This window comes from Pezoporus occidentalis, unplaced genomic scaffold, assembly GCF_034315485.1.
Source record: "Pezoporus occidentalis ecotype Australia unplaced genomic scaffold, CSIRO_AGI_Poc_V1 ctg62, whole genome shotgun sequence".
Lineage (NCBI taxonomy): Eukaryota > Metazoa > Chordata > Aves > Psittaciformes > Psittacidae > Pezoporus > Pezoporus occidentalis.
The window spans coordinates 3253159-3272887 of record NW_026915966.1 but is presented as its reverse complement, the minus strand read 5'-3'; the positions used below and the strand labels follow the sequence as shown (position 1 = coordinate 3272887).

General features: G+C 58.0%; 1 protein-coding gene across 1 annotated transcript; it reads right to left on the bottom strand.

Moving 5' to 3' along the window:
- Positions 1-475: 475 nt before the first annotated feature.
- On the bottom strand, positions 476-19382 carry CYGB (cytoglobin). The gene is given in 7 exon segments (XM_062639924.1): positions 476-739; positions 741-786; positions 789-822; positions 824-899; positions 8287-8447; positions 8973-9204; positions 18926-19382. Coding segments are annotated over 7 exon segments (735 nt in total). The 5' UTR covers positions 19069-19382; the 3' UTR covers positions 476-696.
- Between the last annotated feature and the right edge of the window lie 347 nt (positions 19383-19729).

Below are 19729 nucleotides of genomic sequence, written 5' to 3'. Positions count from 1 at the left end.
CCCCAGTATCTGTAGGCACTACATCTCTGTAGACATCCCAACCCTACAGGTACCTCTCTCTGTCATCCCTCCAACTTCTCTGCCAGCCTCTGGTCCAGCCTCTGGGTGGAACTAGATGGGCTTTAAGGTCCCTTCCACCCCAAACCATTTTGTAATTCTATGATGATCTCCTGAGCAGCACCAAGACCTCAAAATACAACTTATGAGGCTAGGTTATATGTAGGTATATATAAAATAGATGGCTAAATTATCAGTATAATCATCATTAGCTGGCAGAAGAGCCCTGAGTGATGCACGGTTCTTGGCAGATGGGACATGAGCTTTCCTAAGTTTAAAGGAAACCAATTTACTGGAGGGTTTTTTGTCCAGCCAGTTTTGACTGTAACAGGAAAAGTCAGTATCTAAAGAAATCACACTATTGCCAGAGAAGTATCCCCCAAACTACTCACGCTGCTATATCAATACAAACCCACACTGCAGCAGAGCCCGATGGCTTTTATTTCAGGAGCCGTTTGGAACATCAGCCTCCGAACTGATCCCACATGCAAACAGCAGCACCCGCAGGGTGGCTTTTGAAAGCCTTCCCTTAAAGCAGACACACTGGCCCATAAAGAGGGCTTGTATTGAAGAGCAGTGGATGTCCCAGCTGCATGGGGCTGGGAATCCTCCCGGCAGCAAAGCCGTTTGCTTCGGGGTTCAATGCGCCGAGCAACGGGGATGCCTTTGCGCTGGTTTGCCCACAGGGAGTGGAGCTGGTGCTCGTCCCGGGGGATGGAGCTGCCCCTAGGCTGGGAGCAGGGAGCACAGGAGGCTCCTCTCCCGGGCACGCCGCAGGTTCAGGTGTCCGGGAGCACCTCGGTGCCTTCAGCGCTGCTTCCTCCACCGGCGCCGGGAGCATCCTGCAAAACCAGAGGGTGATCGGGACCGGTCCCCACCGCCCCGGGTCCATGGCAGGGGGGCAAAGCGTTCTTAGGCCCCATGGGGCCAGCTCCCGCGCATGGGTCAAGCGTGGTTTCCCCATCATCCCCACACCCTTGGTCCCAGGGTGGCCCTTGGAGCTATCCTCCTCCTGGTCCTCTCCTCATCCTCCCTCTGCCCTCTCTTTGCTCTTCGCCTGGCTGTAAGTTATCCAGGAGCATCTTTAGCCTGAGCTCTGCTCTTCCCCCCGGCCCAGCTCTGTTATTGCAGCTCTTGGCTGCCAAATTCCCAGGAATTCCTCCCGGCCGGCGCTGACAGCGTTTACATTCAGCGCCGCTCAGATAAAACAGATCGGCTGCGGAGGAGCCTGGCGCGGAAGGAGGGGCCGGCTCCTGCTCAGTGTCAGCCCCACCACGCTGGGATGACTTTTTCCTGCCTTTTTTTTGTCCCTCCAGGAGCTTTGCTCTGAGCAAGGAGCCACCAACCCCCCCGTGCTGGTGAGGGTGCCCATAGGGAGGTTCACACAACAAAGCCTGGAGCTCCTGGCTCTTATCTGGGTGCAGATAATGGAGAAGAAGAGACATGTCCTTCAGGCTGGTGGGAGCCTGCAAGCTTCAGCTCCAGAGGCTTCTTGCCCTGTGCCACCCAGCACAACAAGGGAGGACTTCTCCTCACCACCACATCCCACCACAGGCTGGGTTTCAACGGGCTTTGTGCAGCGCAGTTACTTCATATTCTCTTGTTTAATCTCCCCCTTGCAGATGCGTTTCTGTCTGTGCCCTCCCGGCTCTCCCTTGGCTGTCCCTGGTGCCGGTGGGTTATGGAAACAGGCTGGCGATGTGCCACCTCTGAGCCAGCACCTGCACCGGGCCCATGGAGCCGTAACTCACAAATCACACAGGGGCTTGCGTTGGAAGGGACCTTAAAGCTCCTCCAGCTCCAACCCCTGCTGCGGGCAGGGACCCCTTCCACTAGAGCAGCTTGCTCCAAGCCCCTGTGTCCAACCTGGCCTTGAACACTGCCAGGGATGGAGCAGCCACAGCTTCTCGGGGCAGCCAAGGTGGTTTCTGGAAGCTGGATCTCCACCATCTCGCTTGGATGAGGGGAGCCTCCTGGAAAGCAGCATCCCCAGGCTGGGACACTTGGGAACAGAGTGGGTTTAGCCCACGCCAGGCACAGGGCAGCCAGAGACTGTGGTCACAGCCAGACCAAAGTGATGGAAGTGGGGTAAATACCGATACTAAGCGAAGGGATGTGTCTGTATTTTCTCCCTGCAAAGTAATGCTGAAATTCCCAGGTCCTTTTCAACAAGCCATCGGAAAACCAGCTCCATGTCAGCACCCTCCGGCCACTGCTGCTTCTGGCTATTCTCAGCTCAGCGTGCAAAGGTCTGAGAGCTCCAGGTCACCACTGCCTTCTCCCCACTCCTCAGATGGCCACTCCTTTCTCTCCTGGTTTCCCAGGCAGTGTTTTCCATGGGGAGCACAGCAGTGTGCAGGATTTGCTGACTGCTTGCTTCCACCTGGAAGAGGGAGCAGGATGTGGAGCAGAGTCCGAGAACTCGGTGCTTTACCAGCACCAAGTAGTTTCTCCCCCAGAAAAGACACATCAGGAGAGAACAGATGGAAGCAGGCAGATATTCCCCTCCCCAGGTTAACCTGTGGTTCCCTTCTCCATGGCTATGGCAGGTTGGGCTTGGCTAAACTGCAGGGAAGAAATAGGCTCCCCTGTAGCTTGGGGACTCCAGAGTAGCCCAGGTGCCTGCCCGTGTGAGAGCTATTCCACCACATGCAGGGCTGGAGAACACTGCCGTTGCCTTCAGCCCAACAGGAGACAAGCCAGCATCAGGCTCCCCAAGACCTTGGGCAGCCCCCAAGGCACCGACCTCTGCCCTTCTCCCTCTCAGACCCCACTGAGCCCTCCTCAGCCTCAGACCAGGGTCCTAAGCAGGGATCGCTCCCCTTCAAATTGCTTGTGGCCAGATGCGGGTGGTTTCCACCACCCTGGTGGGATGAGCTTCCCCTTCCCTTGCGCTGATGTAACTTGGCATCAGTGGAGAAGAGCACAACAAAAAGGCTTGCTTGGGTTTCTTTTCCAAGCCTTGCATCCCACAGAAATGGGGCTTATGGGACCACAACATGCGTCTGTCTGTCTGTCCGTCCCCAAGTCCTCTGCCAACAGCTTTGGAAAGGTTGGCCGGCATCAAGCAAATCTGACAGAGGTCTCAAGTACATCATGGGCCCGGTTTACAAAGGAGGGAGCTGGAAAGATCCATGGAGGGAAACCACAACATGACCCAACCGTGCTGGGACCCATCCCACTGCAATGTGACCCAGCCGCAGCGAGAGGAACAGGGGGAGCCGCGTGGGACCGATCCATGGAAAACTTGGCTCCTGCTGCTCAGGGAGCTGCCTGCTGGTTTTGAAGGCTGGGAACTATCTCACGTCCTTGGTGGTCGCGGTTGCTGCGTCCTGAGGCCATCACCACTGCAGGTTTCACGTCCAGAGGAGCTTTCGTCTTGGGGCCTGCCTGGATCCATGTGCCATGGAGGCTGCAAACCAGCCTTAGGACATCAGGAAGGGAGAGTGCCCGGCCAGTCCCATGTAGTTCATTCTCCATACCTGCATTTTGGGGTGGGCTGGCAAAGGCACGGGGACAGCTCCCGATCCAGGGATAGCCCTTGAGGTTTGCACAACGTACCTGGAAGCCAAGCAAAGAGCCCAGAGGAGGAGCAGACCTTCCCCTTCCCACTTGAGCCCATCAGTAAGATGCCTCCTGACACCTCTACCACCACCCTTGGCGCAGAAGAGCAGTGAAAGGCACGTCAGGGCACATCTCCTCCCTTTGCTGCTGCTTTCCAGCCACAAAGCCCCCTCCCCAGCATCCCACAGCACGACCCACAGACCCACAGACCCCTCCACCCCGACCCCGCCAGAAAGAAGCCAAGCAGAGCTGGAGGAGGTTGGTTGGTTCATCCACTGAAGATACAAGTTTCAGTTTAATAACGCCATTCTGTCGGGTTACAAACATACTAAAAACCTACAAAAAGAAGAACAAGTTACACCCATCGTACACGAAACCAGCACGGAAGCGCCGAGGAACACGCACACGAACAGTATCCGCAGCGGTCACGGAAAGACACGGAGTTACATGGGACCACGCCGGGCTCACGTCTGTGGGTCACGGTGGGACTGGTTAAGACATACCAACAGTTAGAGACAACTTCAGCTATGGGAAGCAGTTAGTGGCTGCCCAAGAGGGCAGGCCCAAAGGGGGGGTTACCCCTGCCTGTGTGTGAGTCAGCCCGAGGTTAGCTCATGGGGGTCCCTTCTACCCAGCAGTGCTCCAGGGCAGCTTCCCTACGGCAAGGGGCAGGGAAGGCTGAGCTCTGGTCCCCACTGAAGTCGCTGGGCACCTCCCCACAGATGCTGGGATCCCCCTTACTGGGGCAAACTGGAGCAAACTGGCAGAGATGCAGGAGGATTCCCCCGGGAGAGCCTGTGGCTCTGGGGTTGGTCTCACCGTGAGAGGGGATGGATGGTGGTGGCACAAGGTCTTTAAGGGTTCCTTGTCCAAGCGGCCCTGGTGGCACTGGGGTGTCCCCCTAGCTGGCTGGGTGTGTATGGAGCTATACCTGCTGTGAGTGTTGGCCATAGGGAGGGGGCACATATAGTGGATGGGATCCATGTCTCATCCTAACTCAATGCTTCCTGTTCCCTCCAGCACTGAGCTCCCTCTGACCAGACACAGTGATGACCGCAGGGTGAGGGGACACAAACTGGTTGATGTGGTGTTCCCAGAGAGAGCCAGGATGAGGTGCTCGGGGGGGACACCCTGCCCAAGAGATCCCAGATCCCCCCCCAACATTCCTCTGCTGCAGGGGCCACGGAGTCTTTCCCACCCAGGCCCTGGGTCCCAGCCCAGCACTGATGCTAATGCAGAGGCATCCGAGCCAGGGGCCAGATCCTGCCACCACCAAGGCAAGGAAAAGCTGAGCCCAAGCACACCGGGGGGTGAAGTGCTGAGCCCCAGTGAATAGGAGCTGGGGTTAGGGGGTCCCCAGCCGGCTGCAGTGGGTGCAGGGGGTGACAGGACAGGCAGTAACAGGGAACAGCTCTACAGGCATGTGCACCAGAGAGCCAGGACCCAGCCTCCCTTTCTGCTCCTCCGCACGGCATTCCTCAGCCCTGTCACTCTGGAATGGTGTTTCTTCCTTTTTCTGCTCATTTTCATCTCTCCCAGATGAGTTTCCCCTGGTTTAAGCAACGCCTCCTCCGCACGGGCAGCAGCAGGGGGGCAGTTTGCTTTATCTCCATCTCCTCCCTCCCGAGCTCTGCCCTGGCTGCCCTCCCTGCTCCATCCCACTTCCTCCAGAGCTGGTAAAAATAAACATGGTTTTGTTTGCGTGTGTTTGCCTGGCTGCAGTGGGGCTGCAGGGGGGGGGGCTCCTCGAGGGACAGCAGCTGCACACATCTGGAGTTCCTCGGGAAAGATGTGCCTGCAAAAAACAACCCCCAGCCCAGCGCATGCGGCTGCACCAGGTCACCGCCTGGTTTGTCCTAAGGGGTGCAAAGGAACAGGTTGGAAACACAAGAAGAAACCAAGCCCCATTCCAAGGTGGGTGGAGGGGGGACCTCACTGCTCCCCCAAAGCCAAGGCACTCGGGTAGGTGGGGCATGAGCATGGGAACTTTCCAGCCACCCCAAAATCACCTCTATTGATGGTGACCGAGCCCGGTTTCGGCTGTGGGAAGGGAGAGGAAAGGTTTGCACTGCACAAAGAAGATTCCCAACCTGGAGAACATTAACCTCAAAGGTCAAGGTGTGAGCTTGGTCTGAGGGGAGACCCCCCTGTACAGAAACATTCCTGACCCTGCATCCAAGGAGCAGGAGCTCATTGAAAATATGCGCTGCTGGACCCGAGGGGCTGGCGGGGATCAATGCAGCTCGTGATGCACCCCAAAACCATCAAACCCAGCAGTCCTGCTCCAGGCAATCGCTCTCCAGCCCTGCACTGAAGCAAGGTCAGTGACTGAACAGGTCTGTTCCCATCTGCATAGGCCTAATCCTGACCCCAGCAGCAGCTGCTCTTTGAGGGATGCCTCTGCCAGCCACGCTCAGACATGAGCCACAGGCATCAGCTCTGGCACTGTCACTGGTTCAGGCTGCTGGGCTCTGTTTTGGGGGTGCTGACTCTAAATGACAGCAGCAGAGCAGCATCACTTGCACCTTGTGCCTGTCCCTTTGCTAACCCCCCCGGACCTTGCCAAGGACAACGGTGCCGTTATTTCACCCAACCCTCTAGGCTCCATTGCTCCTCTCCACCTGGTTTATTGTGGGACACCAGGAGGAAAGAACAGCAAGGCCAGAGAAAGGGGTTGTTGTGACATTAGTGGGATCCTGGGGCTGTTTTGGGACTAACCTTGGTCCCAGGGCCCTGGGGAAAGCAGCCAAGAGGTTTAGAGCCCTCCCCAACCTCTCCTTTGCCCAGCTGGGGCCCTGGGTGATGGCACAAGCTCCTGGCTATATAGGAGTGAGCCCAGAGGAACAGGAGGTGACGTCTTTCCCCCAAGCACATCTCTTCTGCTGCCTTCAGCAGCAGCCCTGGGCTGAGCCAGCATCTGGGCATGGGTGATGGAAGGGGCAGGGCTGGGGCCCAACAGGGATGCTGAGCAGGAACCTGATGTTACAGCCGGTAGAATAAAGTGGAAAACCCCATCAAGAGCTTTTCTGGGAGCGGGGACCCCCCCTCCCCAGCAGTGCCAGGGGGCAGAGGAGCCCCTTGGTTTGGAAGCAAAACACCAGGGTAGTGAGGCCAGAGCCAATCTCAGAAGGGAACCCCCCCTCCCACTTCAATAGGGAGCATTGCCCTTAATGCTGGCACTTCAAAACCATCAGAGACCTTTTGGGCAGTGCTGGGTGATGAGGATGCCAAAGCTTCCCAGCACATCCGATGCCTCATCCCCATCCCTTTGCCAGGCATCCTATTAATCCAAGCACATGTGCAAGAGGCACCGGGGCTGCTCCTCCTCCTTTTTGTAACTGAAGGGGAAACTGAGGCAGAAACCAAGAGAGCTCACCCAGAGCTCCAGGGACAGCCGGCGCTGGAGCAGAATGAGCACCGCAAGCCCTGCAGCCACAGCGTGGATTCGGGGGGGGGGGGGGGGGAAGAGGCCTTTGCCAGGCACTGGAGCCCCTGAGGAGGGACACGGCTCCTGCAAGGGCTGGTTCCTACCAGGCACTTTATTTGAAGGAACCCAGTTTCACCAAGAGGGCAGGAGCATGCTCCAAGCGACAAGTTCGTGACTGATTTAACAGAGCAGGGACCTCCCTTCACACGCAGGAGCCCCCTCCTGCTGTGTCCGCTTCATAGGACACACTGATCACATCCTGAGCACCCCTTGTCACCGTGCGGGGCAGAGCTGCCCCAGCCCTTCATCCCTGCACCACCCTGCTGCCGGCTGCTGGCCAGACCTGCAGACACCAGCTCCCAGGGCGATGGTGCAGTGTGTGCCTCACAAGCCCATCAAGGGTGGGTTGGATGGGGCTTGGAGCAAGCTGCTCTAGTGGAAGGTGTCCCTGCCCGTGGCAGGGGTTGGAGCTGGAGGAGCTTTAAGGTCCCTTCCAACACAAACCATTCCATGAGTCTTCCTTCTTCCCTAACGACAGAGGAGCACATCCTGCCCACCCCCTTGCTCCCTTCAACCCCGGGAGGGTTTGCAGCAGCCAAGCAAGGAGAGGGACTATGGATGAAGGGAGAGGAAAGGGCTGCTGCCAACCCATGGTGCAGGTGATGGGACGCCAGGAATGGCTCTGGCTGCAGCCATCAGCCCTGTCACCCTGCCAGGGGAGCAGAGAAAGTGCAAAGCAAAGTGTTTTCAGTGCCAGCCGGTGCTCCCCGTAAGCATCACACCCGCAAAAGCAAGGAGCCAGGTTTCCCTGGGGGCTGTGCATGGAAAACCAGGGTCACATTGTTCATCAGCAATGGGGCTGCACAGCACTGCTGCTTGGGCAAAGGGCTCTGAGGTGGAGCAAGCGAGGCGCAGGAGGTGGGAGGTGGTGATGGACAGGCCAGGCCAGCGAGATGGAGGCAACAACCAAACGCTCTCCCTTTGTGCTCTGCATCCCTTTCCAGCATCCTCTGCCACCGCTTCACCCCGACCCACCCTCACCCTTCGTGGTTCTGGTTTATTTTGGCTTATTGAGATAGGTTTTAACCCCCTTGGAGATCCAATTGTGAGTGGGCAGCCAAGGGAGCCGGCCCTCGCGGGCTCCCCAGCCCGAGCACAGACCTTGAGCAGAGACCAGAGTGAAGTCCTGGGGTGAGTGAAGCCCTCCCTGCCCCTCGCCCGGCCCGGGGGCCGCTCACAGGGTGGCGGTGGGGTACTGCGCCCAGCCCACCTCCTTGTACGCCGCCGTCACGTGCGTGTAGATGAGGGTCTTCATCTTGGTCCAGGCACCGTGCGCCTCCGGGGTGAAGTCGTTGGCGTACTCCTCAGCGATGACCTCCAGCATGACACCAGTCAGTTTCTGCAAGGCACCAAAGGGTTAATAACTCACCGGGGAGCAGCTAACAGCGGGTCTGGGCTTTTCCTGCTCCTCCTGGGAATAGCGATGCTCCGAGGTTGATGGCTGAAGGTCTGCTGGCATCCCAGGTAACCAGCCTGCCGGGGCAGGGGGCAGGCGGACACCCAGCACCATGGGGTGCTGCTGCAGGCTCCAGCATCTCCTCAATTCAGGCACCTCCAATTATTTAGTCCCTTCTACCATGCACTTCTAGCAGAAGGGGCCACACAGCCACAGCCATGCCGGAGGGGCTGCAGGCAGGATGCAGGCAGGCAGGCTTCCCTGAGCAGGAGGTATCGATGCTCCAGCTTGGCTGCACTTAGGAACGATGATCTGCATGGGACAGCATCGCAGTGGGACACCTCAGCTGAATGGGGAGCAACCCCCAGGACCAGCCAACCCCCTCCAGGTTAGGACAGGCAGCACCACAGCTCCCTCTCTCCTGCCCTCTTCCTAATTCCTAAAGCATCCCCGAGATGCTCCTTTTACCTTAAAGTAGATGGGCTCCACTTTGTGCTTGAGGGCATGGGCCTTGCCCACCAGGGCCAGAACCGAGGAGACCTTTTCGGAGTCATTGAGGTTCTCCACCACAGTGTTAATGGCACCCATGACCCGCCGAGCGTGCTTCCGCAGTTGCAAGCTCCTCTCCATCTCCAAGGGGTCCTCCATGTGCTTGAACTGGCTGAAATACTGCTTGGCCGAGGGGAAGTTGACAAAAAACCTGCAAGAAAGAGCAGACATCAAATTCCATCAGGAGGGTGAGAGCAGGCGGAGAGGTTGAAGCAGAGCATGGAGTGGTGGTGATGCTGGAAACCACCCCCTTGCATCTAACACAGCCAGGGCTGCTTTTCCTCCCTGAATTCCTTTGGAGCTGTGGTATTCAGATGCCTGAACCCAGCAGGTTAATGCCTTTCTCCCCAGCCTTCCTTATCTGCTGCAAAAGCATCACAGCTGGATATTCATCAACAAACCAGGCTGAGCTCTTGGTACCCAGACTCCTCCCAGGAGCGCAGATGCTATATTCATACCCACATACATCATGTCCTGCCTCAGAGAGCTGGAGGGGAGCGTGACCACCTCTCTTTATCCCAGCCACCCTCTCCCAGCCCCTACTCCCCAGTCCCATGGGCTTTATTCCTGCACTGTCACCCAAAACAAATCCCCATGCTGAGGATGCCCCCACCTTTCACCCGTCAGCCCCACCAGCGGCTCATGTCACTGCTCACCTATGCCAGGAGCTGATGTCCCACAGCGCCCAGCAGCCTCTCTGAGGGGCCGAGCACCCCTTTTGCCGCAGGATTGCACCAACCCCAATGAAATGCAGCTGGAGCAGGTGAAGCTGTGGCCGCAGCTGAGCTCCCTGGGGCAGAAGGTGACAGAGTGCAGGGCTGGGGCCACTGATGGCAGCAGCTGGTCACTCTCAGCAGGCAGGGCTGATGCTGGTCTCACATTAACCACCCGCTTCCACCCCATTTGCACAGGAGAGAGCCACGTCAGTGCTTGCTTCCCCTTTCACCCAGCTCCCTCCCTACAGGTTTCTCCTTGCCTCCTCCTCCACCTGGACCAGGGAAGGATGCTCAGGAGGTGGCAGACATCTCCCAGGACTGTCCCCATCATCCAGATGGAGGCCCTCATCCCTCTCCCAAGCCACAACCCCTGCCCCAAGCACCATCCCAAGCCATGTGAATCCATCCCATCTCTATTCCCAACCATCACCTCCAGGACCAGGTGGGATTCTTTTCCCCACTCCCCAAATCATCTCACCATTGAGGACCAGCCTCATTTACCACTGCATTATCCTCCTTTTCCCTTCCTTCCTCCCTTCCTTCCCCCGCTCCCTTGGCTTGTGAAAGCTTGGGGGCATTGCCAAGGAAGCGGCGTGAAGCAGCGCCTGGAGTGCACCACGGCTCCTGCTGCTTCCCCGAGGCATCTGGGATTCATCAGATGGCCCAAAATAGGTTTTGGAGGTGTGAAGGCAGCGAACAGGGTGGGGGAGGAAGGAAGGAAGGTGGAAGAGGGAGACAAGGTGTTGCTTTTAAAACCAGGAGGGGACCCAGGACAAAACTCCTGTTACTGCCCAGCCTCCCCGTCCGCAAAGCTCCTCCTGCCACATCTGGTCCCTGTTGGGAGAGCTCCCCTGAGGCCGAACCGCCTCCGGCTCCTGTCACCAGAGGTGCTCAGTCTGTCCCCTTCAGCCCGGAGCTGTCAGTGGGGCGGCTGGGGATGGACATGGGTCCCCCAGCCCCAGCCATGCAGGCAGCGCCATCCCCAGGATTCATGTCTTCCGCCCTGAGCAGTTCCCAACAGGACAAATGTTCCTGTTCCACCCAGCCCCAGCATCCTTCTCCCCTGTCCCATCCCTCCCACCTCTGCTGCAGCCCCGGTCCTGCAGCTCCAGCCAGCCCCTGACATCAACGTGCTCCAGCTACAGGCATCCAACACCCCACCAAGGTCAGAGCTAAGGCTCTGCCATTCCTGGATCTTTTCCCCCTTACCCTCTGGCTCCGGCCGGCATCCCCTGGGCCCTGGGAGCAGGGGGTGCTGCTGGAAGGGGGACCTGCTGCCCACAGACCACCCCAAGCAGGGGAAGGAGGCTGCCAGCGGCCAATGCATCCCAAATCCCAAACCATCAGAAGCTCCCTGGAAAACACTGTTTGATCTCAGCTCAGGGACATGAGATTGTGAAGAGCCAGGGCAGGAAAAAATCCTGGTTCTTTCAACAGAAGGGGTACAGCAAGCGGGAACCAAGCCCTGCATCCCCAGGGATCACAGCATCATCCCCCCAAGAGAAGGACCAAAAGAAGCCACTGGGACCGATGCACCTGGGAGCAGGAGCTGAGGCTTCACGCCTCCCCCCTGGCATCACCTCTGCCTCTCTGCCCCTTCCATCCAGCTCCACCAGGATTAAATCCCCAAAACCCCCAACCTGGGTGAAGCCAGTGAAGGATTCAAATATTTGGTTTCCAGCCTTTCCCCACTTCACAGACCCTGGAGAAGATGTTCCCATGGGAGCGGAGCACTAACAGCTTCCCTAAGGGACAAGAAAGAGTGGAGGGATGCAAACCCAGCAACCCCCTGCTCCCGTGCTCAATGCTCCCCTTCACTGATGGGGAACTGAACCAGGGGAGCCCAAAGCATCTCTGCTTTGAGCTGAAGCAAACCTGTGTCTGGCTGCAGACCTGCACCTTCCCCTTCTGCAGGGGTGGAGAGAGGAAAACTCCTGCAGGAAGAGCTGGCCTGGAGCAAATACTTGAGCTGTGGAACCAAGGGGGAAGGAAGGTTGGCTCAGTGCTCCGTGTTAATAAACAGAGAAGATTAATTTAACACAAAGGTTAAATATAACCAGAGGAAAGGAGAGGGAAAGGAAAAAGAGGGGGAAGAAATAAAACAAGGCAAACAACAGTGAGCTGGGAGAGGTGTCAGTTGGGGATTTTCCATCTACAGAACATTTCTGAGAGTTCAAACATCCCAGGCTCCGGTATTTTGTTGGGTCATGATGTGCGTGTGTGCGTTCGGGGCTCTTTTTCTTCATCAGAGTCATTAAACAGATGACATTTCCCATTCCATATCACACCAGATGATTGATAGGAAGCAGATGCCTGCATACCAATCTCATTAAGTTTCTTTTTAAGCGCTTCCATTCCGCGCCCGCTCATTTGTGCTCTGTGAGCTGCATCTGGAGCCGATGGACAGGATGTCAGCTTTGCTTTTCCTCTCCCTTTTGCCCTTTTAACAACTTTAAGGACACAACAGCAGAGCCAAAGGAAATAATTAAGGTGCAAACCCACTGCAGTCACTGGGAACCTGGTTTCTACCCAGGAGAGGCACCACTTCCACATCTCCCCATCTTCCTCCCTCTCCCAAACCCCACACGGAGGAAACCTTCATGCCTTTTGCCTCCTTCTGTCCCCCGCTGGAAGGATGAAACCTGGGTGCTGCTCCCTTGGCCCCCCAAGCACCTAAACCCTTGATGCTTCACTTAACCCTGTTTGCAAACTGCAGGGGTAAGTACCAGCGAGCCCTCCAAGGTGCTGGGAGGCTGCAGCTGAGCCTCAGCCACCTCTTGTACACTTGGTTTTGCTGGCTTTCCCCACCCGTGCATTCATGTTTTCTCTCACCTCATCCCTTTATGTGGGAGAAACTCTCTCTGACGCAGCCTGGAGCCTCTCTGTGTCCCTTTTCCAACCTCTCCTTCAGCTCCTCTTTGCTCGGGAGCCTACAAAGCAGCTGATAATGGGTAGGCAGGTGCTGTGTGATGCTGCTATTTATTATGCTGAGGGCTGCCACTCGCTCCCCCCTGCTCCTCTCAGGCACCTGTAGTCCAGCATCCCGGTTCCAGGGGTGCTGGGTGCTGCCTGTGCTCACAGCCCCCAGCCCAAGGTGGGAAAGGTTCCAGCCACATCCTTGCCACTGCCCAGCAAGACAGGGAAAGGCAAATGTGAGTGGAGGAAGAAGAGGATGGCGCCTGCTTGTGTCCTCTCCATGAGGGCTCATGAGGGTGGAGGTGGTGATGGGCAGCAGCTCCGGAGTGAGAGGGCTGGAGGCAAAAGGGCCAAGCTCCTGGTCCATGCAGTGATGCTAAATTCAAGTGGTACAGCTGAGGAGAAGAGGTGCTGCTCTCCTCTTCCCATGGCCTTCCTCTGGGGAAGCCCACGTCCCCCTGCAGAGCCTCGGGAGCAGATTCCAGCACATCTCTAACACCCCACGCACTGCAGAGCCCCAGGGACCAGGACACCCCAGTGAGGGTGGGAGAGGTCCCAGCAGCAAAGATGCAGCTGAATAAATCTGGGTACGAGCAAGCAAGCCCTGGGTTCATGTCCTGCTCACACCCCCAAGTCCTCATCGCTGTTGTCTTCCCCTCCCACATGTGTAGATTCAGCCCAAACCCCCTGGGCTTTGGTGAACCTTTAGGCTGGGGTAAGGACAGCTTTCACCAGATAAATGAATTAACAGCACCAAAGTGGCTCTCCCTCACACCTCCAGTTTCCTACGGCCCTTCACTCAGTGCCTTCCTCCACAGCATCATCCTCAGCCCCGCCACATCAGTGTCCTTGCCCCTCTCTGCTGCCAAGCCACTGTCCCTGCCTGCATCCCTGCCCACGAGGAGCAAGCAACAGGCAGGGACATCACGTCAGCCCCTCCACCTTGACACCAGCATATCCGCCCCCCACCAGATGATGGGGGTTAGGAAAGGATGCTAAGAGGTGACTCTTGCCTCTGAAGCATGAGGAGGATGGAGCTTGCTGGAGCCCCGCTCCATGTCCCTCATCCCCAGGGACAGTGGAGGGGTTTGGGGGGGAGAGTCAACCCCTGGCTGGGTGGAGCAGGGGTAACCCAGCTCCACAAGGCCATGGTCCCTGCGCTGGGATCTGTCACCCCTCCAGCAGAATTCCAGTGAAACTGGGAACACGACGTCCGCCACCTCCTCTCCCACCCAGGGACGTCCCTGCAGCTCTCGGGGTGCGGAGCGGGATCTTTTTAGCCTTCGCAATAGATGCAAGAGCAGCCCTGGGACAGGGGAATCAATCACTCTTCTGGGGTCACCCCGAGAGCTGCTGCAGCCCCGCGGCTGTGCCGGGTGTGGGATGTGCCGCAGCAATCCCCACGCTGCCCCTTGGCCATGAAAGGGCTGGCTCCAGGTCCTGCCCCAGCGCAGGGAAAGGGGCTGCTCCTGCACAGGGCTCATTGACCCCCCCCCCCATCAGCCCTTCACTGCCCATGGAGGGGGCTGCTGCTTTGGAAAGGGTTCCTCATGGGTGTCCTGCTCAGCAGGACACAGCCCCGCTGCTCTTGGTCGCTCCTTGTCTCCAGAGGAACATCGCTGCAGCTTGAACCCAATGGTTCCGAGTGTGTGACAAGCCCTGGGACAGGGACGTTGCCACACAGGAGGCTTTCACTGAGGCCTTTTCACAGTGAGGTACTGCAGCAGGGGCATCTCCCTGAGCTGCTTTGCTCTGAAATTGGCCCTCTGGCATCCAGAAACAGGCCTTTCCCTTGGGACACATCCCCAAAGCACTTTGGCCTTGGGGCTAGCTGCAAATCATCCCTTTAAATGCCAGTTTGGGGTGGATTCAACCCGTGGGTTTAGATTCAGCTGGGGAAAACCAGGGTTTTCTGCACGGCCAGACTCATTGCTCAGGCTCTTTATTTTCACCTAAACCTTACAATAACATCTGGCATCCAAGGAGTGCTTTTCTACTGCAAAGCTCTCTGCAAGCTGCCTGGATCCAGGTGTATTAGCTCCAGCTGAGCGGCCATTGAAATCCAAGGCCTGATTCTGCCCTGGCAATCCTTCCACTTCCCCTCCTTCACCTCCTCAGAGAGAAGGAGAAGGGAACAACGTGGGGAGTTTGGAAAGTGATGGGTCTGGAGCAGAGCTGGAGGGAACAGTGATGGAGAAGCCCTGCAGAGGTGGCCCAGCCCGCGGTGGCCGGTTGCGTTGCCTGTCCTTGGCACGGCATTAGTATTTGGTGTGGATTTGCTTAGGAGCTGACAGAAACCATCCCTTTGCTTTATCCCCTGATGGGATCCGTGGAGTTTTGTGGTCCCACATGTGTGACTGTGCTACGTGTGTGTGGGTGTGGGAGAGGATGTGTGCGATGGGACATGGGACAGGCTGCGGCTTCAGTGCTGGAGGCCCGGGTTTAGTGGGGTCTGGAATGGGGTGAGGATCCCGAGCTGATGTTCCCCCTGCCTGGGTGCTCTCTGGGAGCATGGGGTACTGGGAATCACAGAACCAACCAGGCTGGAAAAGACCTTTACATTCATCAAGTCCAGCCCTGACCCCAGCACTGCCAAGGCCACCACTGAACCATGCAATAAATCATGCTTGGGGAGTGATGAAGAGCTCCTGTGCTGCACAACAAGCTCTAATGCAGATGCCAGAGGTGCTGAGAGCTCCTCTCACACCCCTGGGCTCCCCAGCTGTGAGCTTTCGTGAGGGGTCCTGTTAAAAAGACTGACCCCTAAATTCCAACTGGGGAAACTGAGGCACAGCAATGAGCCAGGGGACATGGGGACCTGTGAGGGGAGCCACCAGCCCATGCACACAGCTCCAGATGTACAGCTCCAGCTCCTGCTCCAGCCCCACAAGGGTTAAGGCAGTGGCTGTGAGATGGAGCCTGCAGAGGCCCCATAGCCCCGGAGGAGGAGGAGGAGGATGAGCGCGGAGAGGAGCCTGTGCTTCCTCCACCGTGAAGCTCCCCCACCGAGGAAATTGTCAATTAGAGGCAGTTGGAAGCACGCAGCAGATTCCCAGGATCCTGTGGCTGCTCAGCCAGCAGTGCCCATTGCGGGTGTTTCTGTCCCCTGGGCCCCCAAAGGCTCTGTGAGAGCAGGACCCCGCTGTGCCCCTGGCAGGACCGCAGGGGTTTGCTGTGGCTCCAGGCACTGCCATGAGGGCTGAGAACACATTGTCCAAATCCGTGCCTCAGTTTCCCCATCTGCAAAGCACGGAAAGGCTGGGATGGAGGAGGAGCTGTGGGCAGGGGCTGGAGGAGGAGCAGAGGGAGCTGGGTGGGCACTGCAGCCCTCCCTATCACTGCCTTTGGGTGGGCATCTCTGCCTCCACCCTCAGGGCAATGAATCGGGCCCCAGGTTCATTGTGACCCTTTAAATTCAGAGGTGTTGCCCTTCCCACATGGAAAAAAAGTCATTCCCTGCCCCCAGCAGCCCTGGATGGATGGAGAGGGGATGGAGCAGGAAAGCATGGAGGGACCCTCTGCCACCAGACACAGGCAGCTCCCCGCTCACAACCCCAACAACAGAAATGCAGGTGCTAACTGATGTGCCACCTTTTATCACTCTGCAGACGGGGGTTGCACCAACCAGGTCCCACTGCCACACACCCCCCTTCCCTCTCCTTGGCCACCCATGTGCACTTTCCTTTCTGCCTCAGTTTCCCCAGCAAGGCGTTGAGCAACTCCAGCCCTGTGCCAGTAAAGCCTGGAGGCTGGCTGGGGTGGCTCTGAGCCCCTGGCACCTTGCGAAGGTGCACCCAAAAGGGTGCTGGGTCAGCTCACACTGGTCACATCGATCACATCCATCGCACCCATCACCCCCATTGCATCCCTCACATCCTCCACATCCATTGCACCCATCGCATCCATCGCACGGCACCAGCAGCCTCCCACCACCCCCTCCCCAGCCCCGACCTCTGGAGCTGCTGAATCATGTCTTGGGAAGCGGCTGCATCCCTCCCGCACCGCCTGGGCTCCCGGCGGCCTCCACGCATGACCCACTTCTCCCGGCGGCTGATGCCAGCTGGGAAACGCAGCCGATGGTGCTCCCAGCCCCGGCCACGGCGGCTTTATCCCGGCACACGCTTCCCCGGGGAGCGCAGGTTGAGCTGTTGGAGCTGACGGGGGGAGCAGGGCTCGGGCAGCAGCAGGAGGCTCTCTTTGGGAATGGGGTTTGCTGCCAGAGGGAGCCGTGGCACAGGGATGCAGGCAGATGTGCTGCTCCAGCCGGCGATGCTGGAGGGGACGGGAGCTCTCCCACACTCCACCACCACCATCCCTGGCGGTGTGCACTGAAAGTCCAGATCTTACTTGAAGCATCCCAGGGAAGCTCTGGCTGAGGGAACGGGTGGTGGGTTTAACTGGGATGTGCCAGGGCACGTGTCATGGACAAACATGGGAAGGCCCCCAAGGAGCCGGGGTTTACCCTGGGAGCCAGCTCAGTCGTGTCCTGGTGGCACAGCAATGGGGGAACCCCTCAGCACAGCAGTGCATCCCAGTCAGGGGGAAAACCTCGAGGAGAAACTTCTATGGGTAAAGTTTGAGTCAGGACCAGAGCTCCGCCATGTGGTCCCCACAGGGCCATGGCTCCACCTGGGTTGTGGGCAGGAGCTGCTGGCCAGGGCCGTGCTGAAGCTCATGGGGAAGCTGCCCCCATGGCAGTGTTCAAGGGCAGGTTGGACACAGGGGCTTGGAGCAAGCTGCTCTAGTGGAAGGTGTCCCTGCCCGTGGCAGGGGCAGGAGCTGGAGGAGCTTTAAGGTCCCTTCCAACCCAAGCCAGTCTGTGGCTTTATGATGGGGAAATGAGGAATTTCTCATCCCCCAGCCCTCTGCCAACTGCAGCTTCAAGCCCAGCCCAGGTGGGTTTGGTGTCACAGCTCCTGACTGGCCCGGTTGCCTACATGGAGCAGGAGCAATGGGGACCACTGCGAACCAGCTCTGAAACAAGGAAAGCCTGAGGAGAGGCAGAGAGGGGACTCAATGTCATCTTGGATTCTCTGCAGAGGGGTCTTGCCCCATTGCAGTGCTGGCAGTGAGCCTGGAGGGGAACCAGCCCCTGCTCTCTGCAGATCCCGTGGGCTCGGGATCCCATTTGCTCTCAGCCTCCTGGAAAACTTTCGGATGATGATTAACAAACAGCGCATCCATCCGAGGGGTTCTCCCAGCGCCCTCAGCCCAGGCTGCAGGAGCAAAACGGGAAGAACACAACCCAGGCTCCTGGACCTGGGTCCAGGCAGGATTCCTGCTTTGCTGCTCCCCGGGATGGGTGGTGGGAGCTTTGTCTCTCTGCAGAGCATCTTTGCTGTTTGCCAACAGGTCAGTGTCGGCATCTCGCCTGCCCCTGTCCTCACCCTCACCATCCTCCTCTCCCCACTTAAATAAGGGAAACGTCCTCTGGGTGCTGCACCCCACTGACACCCTGAACTCCCAGCATCCGCAGCACCCAATGGGATTCCCACCTGGTGCTTTCCCGGGGTACCTGAACAAGGGTTGCACCCCCAGACAACACAAGAAACCTGCCTCTGCTCCCCACCTCCAGAGCATCTCCCCTGCTTGGTTTCACGAGCTGCCCCAGCCCCATGCCGTCGGGTGATGCTCAGCATCCCGCTCCCAGGGCCCTGTGCCCCCCTCTCCCTCCTGTGCCCCCCACATTCCCCCTTCCACCGCCAACTCCAGCGCTCTCCTTCCCGCCGACGCTGCTGCCGGAGGCACAGATGGTGCCCTGGGAGTCACACCTGCTTTGGGTTTGATCTTGGCTCCCAACTCGCATTATTTCACCCGCCAGCCTGCTACGTACCGATGCCATCCATCCACACGCAGCTAACGGGGGACACACACACACACCACAACCCACCCCCAGCCCACCCCAGCACCGCTCTCCTCCCCACCGCGCTCCTCCACATCCCCCCCCAGCTCCATCCTCGGGCTAAGGTGACCTTTGTGATGGCAGCAGCTTCCCCCAAAGTCCCCGCCGCGGCTCCCCCCGCCGCCACCACCCGGCTCGAAGGTGTGGAAATCAGAGGAGTGCTGTGAAACCCTCCCTGCTCCCAGGCAGCAAATACACCCAGCCAGCTCCCCACTCGCTGTCATTCATTCCAGTCCGGTTCTATATATTGTTCTGCCTCTTCCTGAGCTATAAAGAGATGCAGTTGGATGTGCTGCTTCCCTTTTTTTTTCTGCCTTGTTTGCTTGGATTTTAAATACCTGATGAGTATGGAGACCCCCACGTCCTCGCAGTTTGCATAGACTCTGCTCCATGTCTCTTGAATCACCTTTTTCTCTGCGTCTGAGATCTCTTCACTTCTTTCCCATCTCTCAATCTCCATTTCTCCCTGGACTTTCTCCATGGAAAACAGCCGGCAGGATCCTCCGGGAAGCCAGGAGGAGAGCAAGGGAGATGCGTGCGAGCGGGTATATCCTGGGGAGGAGAGACAAGGTGTTTGCTCAGCGGCTCTGCCGACGCGGGGATGTATAAATGTGTGTGTGTGTGTGTGCTGCTGCCGCCGGGCTTGGAGGTGGAATTGAGCCGAAGATCCCGGGGCTTGCTGCGTGCGATCAGATCTCAGCCCTCCTGGTGCTGCCCATGGCTGGAGTTGGCTTCAGCTCGGCTCGGATGCGTGAGCCTGACTGATGGGGAACTGCCTAAAAGTGAAATATTCAAAGGCATCGCAAGACCAGCCTCTTTCCCAACGTGTGAACGTGAGCTCACTTTCTCCCTCTCTCCTCCTCTCTCCCACTCCTCCCTCCTTCCCTGTTTTTTTTTTTTCCCTTCCCAAAAGGGAGGGATGAGGGGGATGTTCTGGGCAACATCAGCTCCGTGCTGGGGGGGGTGGGAGGTTTTTATTCAGCCCTTGTAAACAGCTCCGAGGAAATTCAGAGCCCAAAGTGTGAGCTGAAGTTAGCCCAAGCGCTGCCTGTGCTCAGCTCCCCCCGTGCTCTCGTGTTGTGTGTTTTGAAGGACAGAGCCTCATTTGCTTCTGATTCTTGGGCTGCACGAAGAGCCGGGAG